The 19,154-nt window shown below is 37.4% G+C and overlaps 1 protein-coding gene across 1 annotated transcript in view; it reads right to left on the bottom strand.

The window, feature by feature from the left end:
• Positions 1 to 19,154, bottom strand: part of LOC150079073 (retinoblastoma-like protein 1) — a 753,431-nt gene that overhangs the window by 69,802 nt on the left and 664,475 nt on the right. The window contains exon 21 of the mRNA XM_090383691.1: positions 18,081 to 18,238. Within this exon, the coding sequence (XP_090239817.1) occupies positions 18,081 to 18,238 (158 nt within the window). The remainder of the gene's footprint in view (positions 1 to 18,080; positions 18,239 to 19,154) is intronic.

The following is a 19,154-nucleotide window of genomic DNA, read 5'->3' on the forward strand; positions in this document are numbered from 1 at the left end:
CTTCAGTTTCAGTATCATTTGTCTTTCTGTATTACTGCTCATGGCTGCTGATTTCAATCCTTTGTTTTCCCTTAATGCTTGTTCTACTTTTCTTTTGTTAAATTTTCCTATGTCCTCTCTGAGTCTCTTTCTAATGGCTTTGCATAACTCAGTATACTCAATTTTCTCCTTGTCAATGTTTATCTTGCTCTTAATTTTTTGCCTTCAGTTCATCATAACAAGTGTTTCTTGACTAATTTTTTCTTCTTTGGATTTCTTTTTCCCTATAGGCTTATTGGGCTTTATCACTTTCAGAATGTTGTAATATTCCTCGTCGATATCTTGGTCCTGAGCAGTCTGCAGAAGCTGAAACTTGTTCTTAAGTTCCAGTACATACTGCTTTTTTTTTCTCCTCTTCTGTTACCTCAAAAACCTTTGTATTATTTACTCGAGTCAGTTTTTTCCTTTCCTTTCCTACATCTAAATCAAGTGTACATCTTACCATTCTGTGATCACTTCCATCCAATGATTTACCTTATTCAGGACAGTAGCATCATTCACAATATATCTTCTGTTAGTGAGGATGAAGTCGATTTCATTAGTTGTTAATCCATTTGGACTCTTCCATGTCCACTTTCTGTTCACCCTTTTCTTGAAAAAAAGTGTTCATTACTGACATACAGCATAAGACAATGTTTCGGGCACTGGAAAGACAAGGCACAGATTCCCCACATATTATGATTTTGAAGAAAATATATGAGAATGCTACCTCCTTTATTAGACAAAGACAGTAGGAAATTTAAAATTGAGAAAGGAGTTCGTCAAGCAGACACAATATCTCCGAAGCTGTTTACTGCTACCCTTGAGGAAGCTTTCAGAAGATTAGACTGGTTGGAGAAAGGAGTCAATGTGAACGGAGAGTACCTAAACCATTTATGATTTGCAGATGACAATGTGGTCATAAGCCACGATCCCAAAGTATTAGAAGATAATCTTAATCAGTTATGCACAGATAGTAAGGATTTTGAACTAAAGATGAATATGGCTAAAACAAAAGTAATGATGAACAAGTATGCCACAGAAAGGGAAATAATGATTAAAGGAGCAATAATTGAAAAGTCGGAGTCATATCTGGGACAAGTTATTAGCTGTAATAATAACAACTGGCTGGAAGTCAAGAGAAGAATACATTTTGGATGGATAGCATTCAGGAAATATAGTCATATACTGAAGGGCAATATCCCAGTTTGTCTGAAACGTAAAATAATGAACCAATGTATACTCCCTACCATGACTTATGGAAGAGAAACTGAGAACTACACAGAGAAGAATGGAATGAATTATATCGGGAATCAGACTATTAGATAAGAAGAGAAACACATGGATTAGGCAGCAAACTCAAGTAAAGGACAATCTTATCAAAACTAAAGAACTAAAATGGTATTGGGCAGAACACATAGCTCGAAGACATGATGACAGATGGGCTAAGAAAATAACAGAATGGTACCCAAGAGGAGCTAGAAGAAAACCTGGAGGACAAATGCAGGGATGGATAGATGAAATTCATGAGATTGTGGGTAGTAAATGGATGGCCAGTGCTCAAAACAGAAGGAATTGGAAATTTGCCGGAGAGGTCTTCATTCTGCAGTGGATTGAAAATGGCTGATGATGATGACTTATGAATAGCAGAGAAGGAGGCATAATTCATATAGCAGAAGACTACTATTAAGAGTTATACAAGGAGCGAGGGAATGATGCCAGCAGCGGGGAACATGGGTTGCAAATTACTAACATATACAACATACCTGATATCCTTCCTGATGAGGTAGAACATTCGTTGAAGAAAATGAAGAATCAGAAAGCTCCGTGGGAAGATGAAGTTACTGTAGAGTTGTTGAAATTGGAATGAAGAGACATGACAAAAAAACTGGCAAGACTCTTCACAAAATACATTAGAAAAGGTGTGGCACCTAAGGAGTGGAATAATGCAATCATAGTTTTGCTGCATAAGAAAGGAGATAAATCAGAAATTGGAAATTATAGACCAATTAGCTTGTAATCCCAAATCTACAAGTTGTTCACAAGGGTCATTACTAACAGATTAGAAAGAATACTTGATGAGAATCAACCGAAAGAGCAAGCTGGATTTAGGACAGGATTCTTAACTATGGATCACGTTCACGTAATGTCATAGCTAATAGAGAAGGCAAATGAATATAAAACACCATTATGCCTGGCATTTGTGGATTATGAAAAGGTATTTGACTCCAACAGCATAAGGCAATGTTTCGGGCACTGGAAAGACAAGGCACAGATACCCCATATATTATGATTTTGAAGAAAATATGTGAGAATGCTACCTACTTTATTAGACTAGACAAAGACAGTAATAAATTTAAAATTGAGAAAGGAGTTCGACCACAATATCCTCGAAGTTGTTTACTGCTGCCCCGGAGGAAGCTTTCAGAAGATTAGACTGGTCGCAGAAAGGAGTCAATGTGAATGGAGAGTACCTAAATCATTTCCGAGTTGCAGATGACATTTTGGTCATAAGCCACGATCCCAAAGAATTAGAGGAAAATCTTATAATCAGGTAGGCAGAGTAAGGATTTAGCAGAGTTAGTAAGGATTTTGGACTAAAGATGAATATGGCTAAAACAAAAGTAATGATGAACAAGTATGCCACAGAAAGGGATATAATGATTGAAGGAGCAGTAATTGAAAAGGTGGAGTCATATACTTATCTGGGACAAGTCATTAGCTGTAATAATGATGAACGGATGGAAGTCAAGAGAAGAATAAATTTTGGATGGATAGCATTCAGGAAATATAGTCACATACTGAGGAGCATATCCCAATTTGTCTGAAACGTAAAATAATGAACCAATGTATACTCCCCATCGTGACTTATGGAAGTGAAACTTGGACACTCACCAAAGAATGGAAGAGAAGCTGAGAACTACACAGGCAGAATTGAACGAATTATACTGGGAATCAGACTATTAGATAAGAAGAGAAACACGTGGATTTGGCAGCAAACTCAAGTAAAGGACATTCTTATCAAAACTAAAATAGTCTTGGGCAGGACACATAGCTCGAAGACATGATGATAGATGGACTAAGAAAATAACAGAATGGTAAGAGGAGCTAAGAGAAAACCTGGAAGACAACAACTGAGATGGACATATGAAATTGATTAGTTGGTGGGTAGTAAATGGATGGTCATTGCACAAAACAGAAGGAACTAGAAAGTTGCTGGAGAGTCCTTCATCCTGCAGTGGATTGAAAATGGCTCATGATGATGATGTTCATCTTAAATGAACTGATCCTTTAACATATTCTTTTATTTGCAGACTGTCCTTTAAAATAGCATTCACTGTTGAAGCAGCGAGACCTAATTCCGTGCAACAGATGAGAAACTTTGTCCTGCTTCGTAATTCTTAATTAGTCATTTTCATTTCTAAATCAATTTTGTTTAATTTCCTAGCACTGCGAGCACTTCCACGTTCCGTTGGTCCCTTTCTCTTCACCATTGTAATAAGTAAATAAGAATGAAGAGAAGATTCTGAAAATTTATTTATGTTTTTTATATGATTGAAGATTTCAGTGAAGGAGAACTCATTTCACCATAATACCGTAACATAAAAACCCACAGAATTCCAGTTATCGGTATTATTGCAAATGCAATAAGATCGAGTTTACTACCCATTTATAATAGATTGCACTAACAGAAAAGCCTAATAAACAGGAATGTGGAAATTGTTTTTATTGCTCTATGGTAGTGACCTCCAGAAATGTGTTTTAGAATATCACAAATGCGTACAAAACTGATTCTTATAACAGATAACAGAACATATGATAATGATGAAAGATTAGTGCAATTTCCATTATAAAAATGACCTTTTAGAAAGATAAATAGCTTAGTTATATAGAGGAAATATCAACTTCCGAGGTCTTGGAAAGAATTACCAAAAAAAAAAGTGCTATTGGGTTCACATTACGATATATGATACCTCCAATTATTCCTATGGGATGCAAAATACTTATATAAAGTCGAATATCATGTAAGCCGGGGAGTGGCTGTGTGTGTGTGTATATATATATATATATATATATATATATATCTGCAGGAACATTGGCTATTTCCTCAGGGGAGAATATTTCTTTCCCATCGATAATTATGATTGATGCAGGGGTCAGGAGACATTTACCATTTAATTGCTGAATTTTTTTTACAAATCACTTGAACGTTGGTGTCTCAGTTATGGTAGAGGCAAACTGTATCCGTGAATCTTTTTTGGCTTGTCTTTTAATCTGTCATGCTTTAGCTTTGAGTTCCACATATAATATAGGGTATAAGGTAATGGGAAACCTTCAAAACAGATTCCAGGCCTCGTCTTTTTGTTCTTTTTAGCATTGGCACAAGCTTTATTCCCTCAGTGCTTTGCATGTTTGCAAATCTGCAGAGGCGTGCAGTATTGCTTCAGAAGTTGCTGCTGGCAGGATTTGTTTGGTGATGTGTTCAGTACCTTGACTGATGTACTGATTGGTTTAATAAGTTGATTATCAAAATAAATATGGGCCAAATATTTGGCCCAGTCAGCCTTTGAGAATTTCCATGTTGCTTAATAATTTGGGGATGGAATTTTTTCTGTTTGGATTCTACATATGAAAAGAAAAATGCTAACTACTGTGTGGGTCATTTAAGACTCCCCACTCTATACATCATAATAGAGAGGGTAAAAGACAGATATCAAGTACTCAAGTGGAACCTAGTGTAAGGTGCTAGCCAGTCTTTAAATGCTGTTGATCCAGTCAAGTTTCAATCCCTGTGAGATCCTCACAGGTGATGCACATTAAAGCCACTTAGGAGACAGAAGGGTTTGGCACTTGAATTGTAAGGCCTTCTGGTTCTTAAAGCCTAAAAGAAGAATTTGGTAGAAGGTATAATTAGAGTAATATTGCTGGAATTCTTAGTGCTGCTCATATGGCAACAGCTTCTAAACCAGGGTTTCCCAAAGTGTGGTCTGCAAACAACTTATTTGAAATATACCTACATAACACTACAAGAAAATTTCCTGAAAAAATAGAAAAAACGAACATGTAATAAAATACCAAATACCCAGCTATATTAAAAAAAATAAATTTAATGCTTTTATAATTTATTAAATTTATATCTATGATGCCTCCAGGTGGCTCAGCTCTTAACACACACACACACACACACACACACACACACACACACACACACACACACACACACACACACACACACACCAGTGGCTGATGTTCTCATCAATTTTATTATGCCATGTAATTAGCACGCATGCGTACATCTTGCATCTGGGCTGCCTGTGCCATCTCTAACTTACGAACCACACAACAGTCATGAGCAGCCAGTTAGAACCCAATAAGGCAGAGTGTATGTGGCTATGATGAAGTTACTGTAGAGTTGTTAAAATTGGGAGGAAGAGACATAACACAAACTGTCAAGGCTCTTCACAAAGTGCATTAGAAAAGGTGTAACGCCTAAGCAGTGGAATAATGCAATCATAGTTTTGCTGCATAAGAAAGGAGATAAATCAGAAATGGGAAATTACAGACCAATTAGCTTGTTATCCCACATCTACAAGTTGTTCACAAGGGTCATTACTAACAGATTAGAAAGAATACTTGATGAGAATCAACGGAAAGAGCAAGCTGGCTTTAGCACAGGATTCTCAACTTCACGTAATATCACAGCTAATGGAGAAAGCAAATCAATATAAAACACCATTATGCCTGGCATTTGTGGATTATGAAAAGGCATTTGACTCCATACAGCATAAGGAAATGTTTCGGGCACTGGAAAGACAAGGCATAGATACCCCATATATTATGATTTTGAAGAAAATATATGAGAGTGCTACCTCCTTTATTAGACTAGACAAAAATAGTAGCAAATTTAAAATCGAGAAAGGAGTTCGACAAAGGGACACAATATCTCCGAAGCTGTTTACTGCTGCCCTTGAGGAAGCTTTCAGAAGATTAGACTGGTCACAGAAAGGAGTCAATGTGAACGGAGGGTACCTAAACCATTTACGATTTGCAGATGACATTGTGGTTATAAGCCATGATCCCAAAGAATTAGAGGAAAATCTTAATCAGTTATGCACAGTTAGTAAGGATTTTGGACTAAAGATGAATATGGCTAAAACAAAAGTAATGATGAACAAGTATGCAACGGAAAGCGAAATAAGGTTTGAAGGAGCAGTAATTGAAAAGGTGGAGTCATATGTCTGGGACAAGTTATTAGCTGTAATAATGATAAATGGCTGGAAGTCAAGAGAAGAATAAATTTTGGATGGATAGCATTCAGGAAATATAGTCACATACTGAAGAGCAATATCCCAGTTTGTCTAAAACGTAAAATAATGAATCAACGTATACTCCCCACCATGACTTATGGAAGAGAAGCTGAGAACTACACAGCGAAGAATGGAACGAATTATATTGGGAATCAGACTGTTAGATAAGGAGAAACACGGTGATTAGGCAGCAAAATCAAGTAAAGGACATTCTTATCAAAACTAAAGAACTCTTGTACCCAAGAGGAGCTAGAAGAAAACCTGGAAGACAAAGGCGGAGATGGATAGATGAAAGTCACGAGATTTTGGTTGTAAATGGATGGCCAGTGCTCAAAACAGAAGGAACTGGAAAGTTGCTGGAGAGGCCTTCATCCTGCAGTGGATTGAAAATGGCTGATGATGATGACGATGTGGCTATTGTTGTGTCTTATTCTTTTTCATCGCAGTTGCCTGTGAAGTGATAAATTTAATACATAGTATTACACATTTTTTAAAAATATATATTTATATAAACATGATGTCATTTTTAATATGGATAAATGGCTGAAGAAATGTCCATCTAACAAGTCAAGTGATGTGTAGCCTAGTACAAGTAGAGATAATAAAAATAAACACCATGGCAATAGGCAGACTGAAAGTGTGGAAAAGAAATCCAAAACCTCTTCGACAAGGCAGTATTATGAAGATTATTTAAAATTTGGTTTCATCTGAGATAACTATATGCAACTGTGCGTTATTCGTTTTGAAACATAGTCAAATGGATGCATGAAACTCTCAAAACTGAAACGTCACTTAGTGTGCATCGAGAATATTCAAAGGAATTTTTCATTAATAAGAAAAATGAATATATTTTATCTAGAAAAAGTTTTGTAAAGACGGTTTCGTGAGATGTAATCAAGACTTGGTTATAGCCTCATATGAAGTTGCAAAACTAATAGCCCAGACAGGATACCCTCATACTATTGGTGAAAAATAGAAAAAATGAACATGTAATAAAATACCAAATACAGCTATATTAAAAAAATAGAAAGGGTACAAGAATGTTTGCTGATTCTATCGAGGCAGTGTTAGGTCGGTCGGAAAACTGCTAGATTGGGGGGATACAAGGACTAATAGATTAACAGTAGCCACTGGCAGAGGTGAAAGTGATTCTTGCAATGCTTCTATTGGAATGAGCCGCAGCCTGGAAAATAAGATGCAGGATATTTCAGAGACTGCTGGGAATCATTGGGGTACAAATAAACACATAGGTTGTGTTAGGATAGCTAAGAAAAAGAACAGGTGCATGTATACTTGCGTGTACACCAATGCTAGGAGTTTGGTAAATAAATTTGATGAATTTGAAGTATTGCTCAAAAAGCATCAAAGGCGGATATTGTTGGGATATCAGAGATGTGGTGTCACACAGATTTAAGTAATGCAAAACTGGAATTTGGGGAGTACAACATCTACAGAAAGGATAGACAGGATAGAAAGGGAGGAGGGGTTATGCTTTTAGATAAGAAACACAAAATCCAAGGATGTGAAGCCAGTCGACATCGCTGGACAGTGCAGTGTCGAGTCAGTTTGGTGTGACATAAGCATTGGGAGATCAAAATTGAGAGTAGGAGTGTGCTATAGGCCTAATGACTCTGATGAGTATAATATGAAACTGTACAGAGAAATAGAGTGGGCCAGTAAATCAGAGAGTCTTATAATGGGGGATTTTAATTTCTCAGATATTGACTGCAATTTGTGGGTTGGTCACTCACACACTAGCAAGGCTTTTGTGGATTTATTGGATGATTGTTTTCTAAATCAGCATGTTCGGGAGGCAACTAGAGGGAGCAATACTCTTGATTTGATTATCAGTAGTGATTCTTCATGCATGAAGAATCTGCAGATACAGGAACCACTAGGTGGCAGTGATCACAGTGTGCTGAAGTGGGATTTACTCAAGAAGGTAACTACCATCAGGGGTAAAGGGAAGGGTTACTGCTTTCGTAAAGGCAACTACGATGGTCTGAGACAGTATTTAAATTCTATACAGTGGGACCAACTGATGATGTTACCAACAGCAAACTCAAAATGGGAAGCATTCAAAGAACTTATCTTGGAAGCTACTAGGCTTTACATACCAACTAAGAAATATTGTTCAAGGTTCAGGCCTAAATGGATGTCAGATGAACTAATGAGACATATGGCAGAGAAGAAAAATGCATGGGATACATATAAATTACCATGTGACACAGAAGCCTGTGATGGATATAAGTTGATCTGTAACCAAGTTACAAAGGAGGCTAGGCAGGCGAAGGCAGATTACGAGAAATCTTTGGCAAGGGATGCAAAGAAAAACAGCAAGGAGTTCTTTACTTCTTTACTCTAGAAGGAAGGGGATGAATCAGATTGGTCCACTTGATATCGATGGTTCAACTGTTCATGATCCTGCTCAGGTAGCTAACAAACTAAATGAATATTTTGCATCTACATTCACACATGAAAAGTTATTCAGGAAGGGGAATGCCATAGATGAAGTAAACACTGGTAGTGAGCTAGACGATCTTGTAATAATTGAGAGTAAAGTGGAGGAGAAATTGTTGAAGATAAATACAAAAAAGGCACCTGGGGTGGATGGGATCTATCCAGTTATATTAAAGGAGGCAGCAAAGGAAGTAAAGTAATCTGTTAGCCATAATTATGAGAGCTTCCTTGGACTCAGGGAAGGTACCCACAGATTGGAGATGTGTAAGTGTGACCCCAATTCACAAAGAAGGATCAAAGGCTGACACAAGTAATTATAGACCTGTGAGTTTAACTTCTGTTCCAGGAAAATTAATGGAAGCACTGGTTAAAGAAGCATTGCAGGATCATCTCTTGACAAGAATTCAGTTACAGCCCAGACACAGACAGCTCAGTTTTGTTAAGGGAAGGTCTTGCCTAATCAATTTGATTGGATACTATGATGTAGTCACAAAAGAATTGGATGCAGGGAATAACTTTGATATTATATATTTGGATCTTAGAAAGGCTTTTGATACTGTTGCACATGGAAGACTGCTGCACAAATTGGAGCAGTGTGGCATTGGTGGCAAATTGTTGCTATGGATAAAGGGATGGTTGAGTGGCAAAACAGAGAGTAGTAATTAATGGACACTGCTCATCGTGGACTAATGTTATTAGTGGAGTCCCTCAGTGTTCAGTGTTGGGTACATTTGTTTTCTGTATTTATAAATGATAATGATGATGGTAATCAAGCTTAATGTCCAAGTTTGCAAACGATACAAAGGTTGGCAGCGTTGTTAAGGATGATACTGACGCTATGCTGCTGCAACAGGATCTGGAAAGGTTGAGCAGATGGGCTGAGAGGTGGCAAATGAAATTTAACATTGACAAATGTAAAGTACTACATATGGGAAACAGCAACCCCAGAGTAATGTATCAACTCTGTGGTATTACACTGACAGTGGTAGAGAATGAAAAGGACCTGGGGTAATTGTGCAGGCAGATATTAAGTTCTCTGAGCAGTGTAGATGGGCTGCAAGAGTAGCTCATGGTGTCTTATCAATGATATACAGGAATTTTTCTAGCAGGGATAGGGAGGTGATTATTCCCTTGTATAAGGCAATGGTCAGGCCGCAATCTTGAGTACTGTATACAGGTCTGGAGGCCTCATTTCAAGAAGGATGTAGAGCTGCTGGAACGAGTACAGAGAAGGGCAACAAGGTTGGTGAACGGAACGAAGGGTTGCTCTTATGAAGAAAGGCTTAAGTTTTGCAAATTACAGTGTCTGGAGACTAGGCACCGGCGAGGTGATCTGATAGAGGTGTACAAAGCCTTGAATGGTTTTAGCATGCTCAATGCTGATGGGATACTTTCTCTTGCTCAGAATAATCACCTGAGAAGGCATAAATTCAAATTGAAGAAAGACAGATGTAGGATAGATGTGCAAAAATTTGCCTTTGGCCAGTGGGTGGTTGGTTGGTGGAACAGACTTCCATCCCTTGTCGTGGAAGTTGATAGCCTAAATAAGTTTAAGGCTCAGCTGGACAGGTATTTCGAATGAACGGAGGGGTGAAGTGGAAGGGTTTTTTTTTTTTTTTTTTTTTTTTGTTGGCTGATGCTGCATAAGCTTGCTTTCTTGCATCATATGCCTCTACTAATGCTAATATGCTAAAAGTTAATACTTCCCACACTAAAATAATTACATCTCACCTTTATAAAAAGAAAGAAAATCAGCTGCATTTACTCTCCTTATGAAATAATACAGTGAAGCGCAGAACTGTGAAAGTGGCAAACGAATAATATTGAACTCTCATAAAGTGCATTCAAAACTGGAAACTTTTTTCTTTTCAAGTGGATGGAAGTACTGTATAGACATAGCAGATAATGCCAATTTAATGTGGTTTGCAAAGTATGATTTTAAGGACACCGTCAGTGAAGATTTTTTTTTTGTAAACCCCCATCAACGAGAACAACGGCTGAAGAACTTTTTAAATTAATCAATAATTATATAACTCAAAGTGGAATCGATTGAAACAAATGTGTCGGATTGAGTTGCAATGGTGCCTGTTCAATGGCAGGTTCCCGTATGGGACATTTTCTGAGGGTTCGAGAGGTGGCTCCAGATTGTGAATAGCAGTATTCTCCTAGAAGTGTTAGCTATAAAAAAATAAAAAATAAAAAAATGCCTTTGGTTTTGAATACAGCTATTCAAGAATGTGTCAAATTTGTTAACTATATAATATTCCTGGAATTCAAGAACCTTTACTGCTTTATGCAAATAATTAGGAAGCAATTATGAATATCTTCTATTACACAGTGATATTCAATGGTTATCAAGAGGAAATCTATTGAAACGAATAATTGAAATGAAGAATGAGTACTTATTGTTTTTGGAGCAACATCCTCCATCACCAAAGGATGCAATATTCGAATTTAAAGACAGGTTTAATGATTTTAATTGGCTAATTAAGGTGTCCTATTTATGTAAAATCAAACTTTCAAGAATATTTTCCTTCAATTGACAGCAGTAAAATGTGGATTTGAAACCCATTTACTTTTAATGTGGAAGAATTCTGATTATTGATTCAGTTATTGAACTGTCATGTGACAGAGCATTAAAAGGCTGCTTCAATTAGGTCTCATTGATAAATTTTTGGTTAAGTCACCGAAGAACATAAGAATTTATCAGAAAAAGCACTGCAATTTTTTATGCCATTTGTAACAACAACTTACAAATGTGATACTGCATTCTCAACATTAATTAAAAAAAAAAAAAAAACCAAATACTGGAACAGATTGGCTGTTGATAAAGATTTGAGAATCAATTTGATATCTTTTCCCCGTGATTTAAAATTACAATGTAATCGAAAACAGCATCACCCTACTCATTTTATATTTATTTGCCCAAAAACAGACTCAAATATATGTCAATTTTATTTTTATTATTATTATTAGTAGTAGTTGACATATAGTGTATGCGTGAGGCTGACGCTGCACCAGCCAAAAAAATTTTCCGAGTTACCAGTTACCCTGTGTGTGTGTGTGTGTGTGTGTGTGTGTGAGAGAGAGTGTGAGAGAGAGAGAGAGAGAGAGAGAGAGAGAGAGAGAGAGAGAGAGAGAGAGAGAGAAACAGAAGTAGAAGGGAATCACCAAGAGAGAGATGAATGATGATATCCAGTTCAAGATCCTGGGTGTGCCAAGCCCATACTCACCAAATGTAAGCCCCTGGGTATTTTATGTAAACCTTTGATAATAAATAAAGAAATGAATTACAGTGAAACTCCTCCTAACGGACACCTCTCTTTAACGGACATCTCTCTACAACGGACATTTTCAAATTCCCCAACTCTCCCCTATTGGTTTTAACGTGTTTTCAGCTTCTGTCTAGCAGACATTCTCTGTAACGGACACAGACAGGTAATCTGCACTGTTTCGTTTAGATTAGCATTTAATTTGATATCCCCATAAAGGCCAGTGGGCAAGCTCACGGCCCTTTTTCTAGGAACGTTTCTTCCACGTATTGCCTCAATCGTTTGTTTATTTTCTATTTCCGATTCTCTGAATTTTATCAAGGTTTACGTCGCGGTTCTAAACCCATTTTTCAAGAATTTTAAGGCAAATGTAAAAATTCTGATGAATTCGGTGTGTGAAGGGGGAGGGGGGGGGAATTTTGTTGGCCTTTCGTCTTTTGAGTTTCAGTTTTCAGTTTTGTTCAGTGTCGTGTGAAGTACACAATGCCTTCTCATAAGCATTTAACTTTAAAAGATAAAGTCGAACTCATTAATGCGTATGATCGGCAAAAAAACAGTGTTCGCAAACTCGCTGCAAAATTAAAAATCGGGAAGACGCAGGTAAGCGACATCCTAAAGAAAAAAAATGAACTGCTCAAACAATTTTGGCAACACGTAAATGATCAGGTTCAAAAATCATTCCCGGAAACTGTTGGACTTCAAACTGACAATGTTAAATATGAGTGGTTTTGTTGCGCATGTGCTAAAAAAATTCCCATTAATGGGCCTATTATTAGGGAAAAGGCATTGAGGTTGCGAAATCTATGGGAGTAAATGAGTTCAAAGCTTCTGTAGACAAGTTCAAAACTCGGCATAAAATTTCTGGGAAAACCGTAAGTGGTGGTTGTTGTTGTTGTTGTTATTTGGTTTTCAGGAGCATTAGCAACTAAGGCCATATTGCTCCGGGATATGCGGTGGTCATTCCCTGACCTTTCCGCATCCTCCGTATTTGGTGGTGACGGGCTCGAACCCCGGTCTAATCAAGAAGCGTGTGCTACGCACTGCTGCTCCTTCCCACCTGGCTATGGAGGCGCCTCGTAAGTGGTGAAGGTGGATCTGTTGATACTGGGGTTGTAACAGAGTGGACTGTCAAATTGGAAGAGTTATGTCTTGATTTTGAAGCTAAGGATATTTACAACTGTGACGAAACGAGGTTGTTTTTTAAACAGGAAGAGCCTGAAAAAACAATGAGTTTAAAAAACGAAAAGTGCCAGGGCGGAAAAATTTCTAAGGAACGCTTGACTGTACTATTGTGTACAAATATGCTGGGAGACTTTGAACAACCTCTTGTTATAGGAAAACCACAAAATCCTCGTTGTTTAAAGGGCATAAAGTTGAATCTTTTGAAGGTGACTGGAAGTCTAATAAAAAAGCGTGGATGATACGAGATATCATGAGCAAATGGATAAGTCACTTTAACCAAAACATGATTCGTCAAAACAGAAAAATTATTCTTTTCTGTTATTATTCAAAAATTATTCACCCGCACATTGAATTGTATCATTCAAATCATTTTTCTGCCACCAAACACAACTGCAGAGTGTCAGCCCTTGGAATAAGGGATAATAAATTTTAAACTTCACTACAGAAAACGTGTTTTAAGACATCTCATTGCAAAGAAACTCAGTATCCTAGATGCGATTCAATGGGTAAACGCAATTCCTCTTCGGTAAACGCAATTAGAAAACAAACTGTTTTGTAAAGTCTGGCTTCTCAAACGCAAAAATTGAAGTTGTGAACAACAATGTGGAGCACCAAGGGTACAAATAAACACATAGGTTGTGTTAGGGTAGCTAAGAAAAAGAACAGGTGCACGTAATACTTGCATGTACACCAATGCTAGGAGTTTAGTAAATAAATTTGATGAATTTGAGGTATTGCTGTCGACATTGCTGGACAGTGCAGTGTCGAGTCAGTTTGGTGCGACATAAGCATTGGGAGATCAAAATCGAGAGTAGGAGTGTGCTATAGGCCTAATGACTTTGATGAGTATAATAACAAACTGTACGGGGAAATAGAGTGGGCCAGTAAATCAGAGAGTCTTATAATGGGGGATTTTAATTTCCCAGATATTGACTGGAATTTGGGCGGCTGGTCACTCACACACTAGCAAGGCTTTTGAGGATTTATTGGATGATTGTTTTCTACATCAGCATGTTTGGGAGGCAACTAGAGGGAGTAATACTCTTGATTTGATTATCAGTAGTGATTCTTCATGCATTAAGAATCTGCAGGTAAATGAATCAATAGGTGGCAGTGATCACAGTGTGCTGAATTGGGATTTACTCAAAGAGGTAACTACCATTAGGGGTAAAGGGAAGGGTTATTGCTTTCGTAAAGGCGACTATGATGGACTGAGACAGTATTTAAATTCTATACAGTGGGACCAACTGATGATGTTACCAACAGCAAATTCAAAATGGAAAGCATTCAAAGAACTTATCTTGGAAGCTACTAGGCTTTACATACCAACTAAGAAATATTGTTCAAGGTTTAGGCCTAAGTGGATTTCAGATGAACTAATGAGACCTAAGGCAGAAAAGAAAAATGCATGGGATACATACAAATTAACACGTGACACAGAAGCCTATGATAGATACAAGCTGATCTGTAACCAAGTTACAAAGGAGGTTAGGCAGGCGAAGGCAGATTACGAGAAATCTTTGGCAAGGGATGCAAAGAAAAACAGCAAAGAGTTCTTTACTTATGTAAACTCTAGAAGGAAGGGGAAGAATCAGATTGGTCCACTTGATATCGATGGGTCAAGTGTTGATGATCCTGCTCAGGTAGCTAACAAACTAAATGAATATTTTGCATTGACATTCACACATGAGGAGTTATTTAGCGAGGCGAATGCCAGAGGTGTATTCAACTCTGGCAGTAAGCTAGAAAATCTTGTAATAACTGAGAGTAAAGTGGAGGAGAAATTGTTGAAGATAAATACAAGAAAGGCATCTGGGGTGGATGGGATCTATCCAGTTATATTAAAGGAGGCAGCAAAGGAAGTAAGCAAACCCTTAGCTATAATTATGAGAGCTTCCTTGCACTCAGGGGAAGTACCTATGAACTGGAGATGTGCAAATGTAACCCCAATTCAGAAAGGAGGATCAAAGGGCGACACAAGTAATTATAGACGTGTTAGTTTAACTTCTGTTCCTGGAAAATTAATGGAGGCACTGGTTAAAGATGCACTGCAGGATCATCTAGACAAGACTTCAGTTATAGCTCGGACCCAGCATGGTTTTGTTAAGGGGAAGTCTTGCCTGACCAATCTGATTGGATACTATGATGCAGTCACAAAAGAACTGGATGCAGGGAATAACTTTGATATTATATACTTGGATCTTAGAAAGGCTTTTGATACTGTTGCACATGGAAGACTGCTGCACAAATTGGAGCAGTGTGGCATTGGAGGAAAATTGCTGCTATGGATAAAGGGGTGGGTGAGGGGGAGAAGACAGAGAGTGGTAATCAATGGACACTGCTCATCGTGGACTAATGTTATTAGTGGAGTCCCTCAGGGTTCAGTATTGGGTCCATTATTGTTTTCTGTATTTATAAATGATACTGATATATCAAGTTTAATGTCCAAGTTTGCAGACGATACGAAGGTTGGCAGGGTGTCAAGGACACTACTGACACTATGCTGCTGCAACAGGATCTGGAAAGGTTGAGCAGATGGGCTGAGAGGTGGCATATGAAGTTTAACATTGACAAATGTAAAGTACTACACATGGGAAACAGCAACCCCAGAGCAACGTATCAACTCTGTGGTACTACACTGACAGTGGTAGAGAATGAAAGGGACTTGGGGGTGGTTGTGCAGGCAGATATGAAGTTCTCTGAGCAGTGCAGATGGGCTGCAAGAGTAGCTCATGGAGTATTGTCAATGATATACAGGAATTTTTCCAGCAGGGATAAGGAGGTGATTATTCCCTTGTATAAGGCAATGGTCAAACCACACCTAGAGTACTGTGGTACTCTAGGTATGGTACAGGTCTGGAGGCCTCATTTCAAGAAGGATGTAGAGATGCTGGAACCAGTACAGAGAAGGGCAACAAGATTAGTGAATGGAACAAAGGGGTGCTCTTAAGAAGAAATGCTTAAGTTTTGCAAATTACAGTGTCTGGAGACTAGGCACAGGCGAGGTGATCTGATAGAGGTGTATAAAGCCTTGAATGGTTTGAGCATGCTCAATGCTGATGGGATTCTTCCTCTTGCACAGAATAATCACCTGAGAATGCATAAATTGAAATTGAGAAAAGACAGAAGTAGGATAGGCATGAGGAAATTTGCCTTTAGCCAGCGGGTGGTTGGTTCGTGGAATAGACTTCCATCCCATGTCGTGGAAGTTGATAGCCTAAATAAGTTTAAGGCTCAGCAGGACAGGTATTTCCAACGAACAGAGGGGTGAAGTGGAAGTGGTAATTTATTTATTTATTTTTTTTTGGCTGATGCTGCATAAGCTTGCTTTCTTGCATGAAATGCCTCTACTAATGCTAATGTATGATACTTCCACTACAAGTGACCCTGGCTACAAAGATATAGACTCGAACCTCACTACAGAAGATGGTGCTCTAGATATCAACGACATTATCATCGATATTTTTCAAGAAGTTCCTCATGAGGATGTAGAAATGGAAGGAGGTCATTCTGCCGAAGAAAATATTAATGACGAACCACCGATGAAAATAGAAGAAGCGCTCATACAAATCAATCGCTTAAAAATGTTTTTCGCCACTGAAGAAGATACTGAAGTACTTTAGATGGTTTCTTCACTCCAAACAAATGTTGAAAACAAAATTATCAGCCGGAAGAAGGTGCAGAAGAAAATAAGTGATTACTGTATGTATTTTTCTTAAGATAAAGTCATAATACGCATAGCACAATTGTATAAATATTATTTACAAAAATATTGTGCAAAATCTGTATATAATTTAATTTAATTTTACATTAAATGTTTAATGATTTTTCTTTATCTCTTGTGTATGTAATTGTATATTATTTACAAAAATATTGTTCAAAATCTGTATATATTTTAATTTAGTTTTACATTAAACGTTAACGATTTTTCTTTCTTTCTTTTTTTTTTTCTCCCTCAGACTTCTTGTTAGCGGACACTTCTCTCTAGCGGACACATTCTCGTTCACCATGGCTGTCCGTTAAAGGGAAGTTTCACTGTACCTCTTTTTTTATTTATATTTACTGATGTTAATGAATACCTAACTGCATTATTACTGGTATGTTAAATGTCCTAATGGTAGTGTCATTATTTCCTGAACCTACAAGTATAATGATTGAAAATACATTAATTTATAGCTATAGGCGTGCTGCAAAAAAAAAAAAAAAAATCTGCGAACAGTCCACACTTGAAAAAGTTTGGGAAACCCTGTTCTAAACTATAAAAGCCTTTTATGAAGTTAGGAAAAGGTACACAACATTTTAGCCATTACTGATTCAAAGGAAAGTTGGGATTTAAGAATTTTAAGGGCTATCTTAATAAATTAAGATAGCCCATGAAAAAAGAAGTGATTAGAATGAAGAATGAATTCATTCATTCATTAGAATGAATGAGTGAAGTGATTAAAGAAAGAACGATAACTATAAAAGGTCTGCATAGATCTCTAATATTGTTACTTATTGATTAATTTTATCTTCCACATCCGTATTTACATCACAGAGTTTCTTGGCTACAGGTGATTTGATTTTGCCCTCGTGAAGGTGACGGAGATGTTGGAATTGAAATAGGCTTGTTACAAAATTCATCTTTTGTTGCCAAGAGCCACGTGAAGTGCCTGAAAGTAATGTTTGAGTCTAGCCTGAAAATGGGAGGAATAAATGCACCCATTTCAGTAGATATAGATCTATAAAATTTCAATTTATTTTTAATTCAATTCTCAATTAGGTTAAAATTTCATAAAATTAAGCAGTAGAAACTGCCTTAAATGAAGATTAACATTACAGGAATTTTTTCCCTACTCACAGTATTATAAAACATTATAAGATCGCCTCGTTCTTCAAATTCAAAATGAGTCCCAGACCCTGCAAGTCGAGTTGGTGTTGGCGGCTGGCTGCTTGGGTGAGGAACAGGTAAGGTACTGGAAGACCGAATGGTGCTTAACTGTTCTGTTCTTCGTGATTCTTATGAAGGAGGAAAAAATTATTCTCACAATTAAAAAAAAGACAAAAAAACACATCCTTTACAAATAAAATTTTGGTGCATATGATAAAAGTAGTGTAATTACTTCAAAATTAATGGAAAGAATTTATCAAGCTGAAGTATTTAAAATTATCCACCCTTTTATTTTTACATTTGTTTCTCCACTGACATACACTGGTGTTCAAAGAAAGTGCATCATCCCTTAAAATTGTAATTGTTATCCTAACCTAAGTATATTGCAATATTTCTTACAGATTGCATAAGATAAGATTGACACACATAGGTGATGATGTAATATTGCATCAGTTGTTACTTTCAGCTATATAAGCACACTCTGCAAGAGTTGCAGTCATTCCTTGCTTGTGTCAGGATGGCAAGTTACGTGCAGTTGACGCCACGAAGAAAGAGTGCTATTGTTGCTTTACGTGAGGAAGGTGTTCTTCCCGTCATATTGCTTATAGAGTGTCTTGTAATCAGTCAACAGTGAGTAGATTTCTTTCCAAACTCAAGAATACTGGTTCTACTGAGGAAAAAAGGAACCGGATGCAAACGAGTCTACACCAAAACAAGACCATGTTTTGAAGCGCTTATGCCTTAAAAACCATAAAGCTTCTTCATCTCAGCTGAAAAGAGAATGGGAAGAACATACAGGAGTGGTAGCAAGTGCAGTAACAGTCAGAAGATGCCTCTTCAAAAATGGACTTGTAGCCCATCATCCTAAGAAGAAGACCTTCCTCACACAAAAAATTAAAAAGGCCCGATTAATTTGGTGAAAGGAGCATGTCAAATGGACCCCTGAGCAGTGAAAGTCAGTTACTTTCTCGGATGAGAAGAAATTCAACCCGCATGGCTCTGATGGGAGACAAATGATTTTCCATAGTCATGGTGAAGAATACC

Source organism: Mastigoproctus giganteus, chromosome 10, assembly GCF_048544385.1.
Source record: "Mastigoproctus giganteus isolate SK-2022 chromosome 10, ASM4854438v1, whole genome shotgun sequence".
Classification (NCBI taxonomy): domain Eukaryota; kingdom Metazoa; phylum Arthropoda; class Arachnida; order Uropygi; family Thelyphonidae; genus Mastigoproctus; species Mastigoproctus giganteus.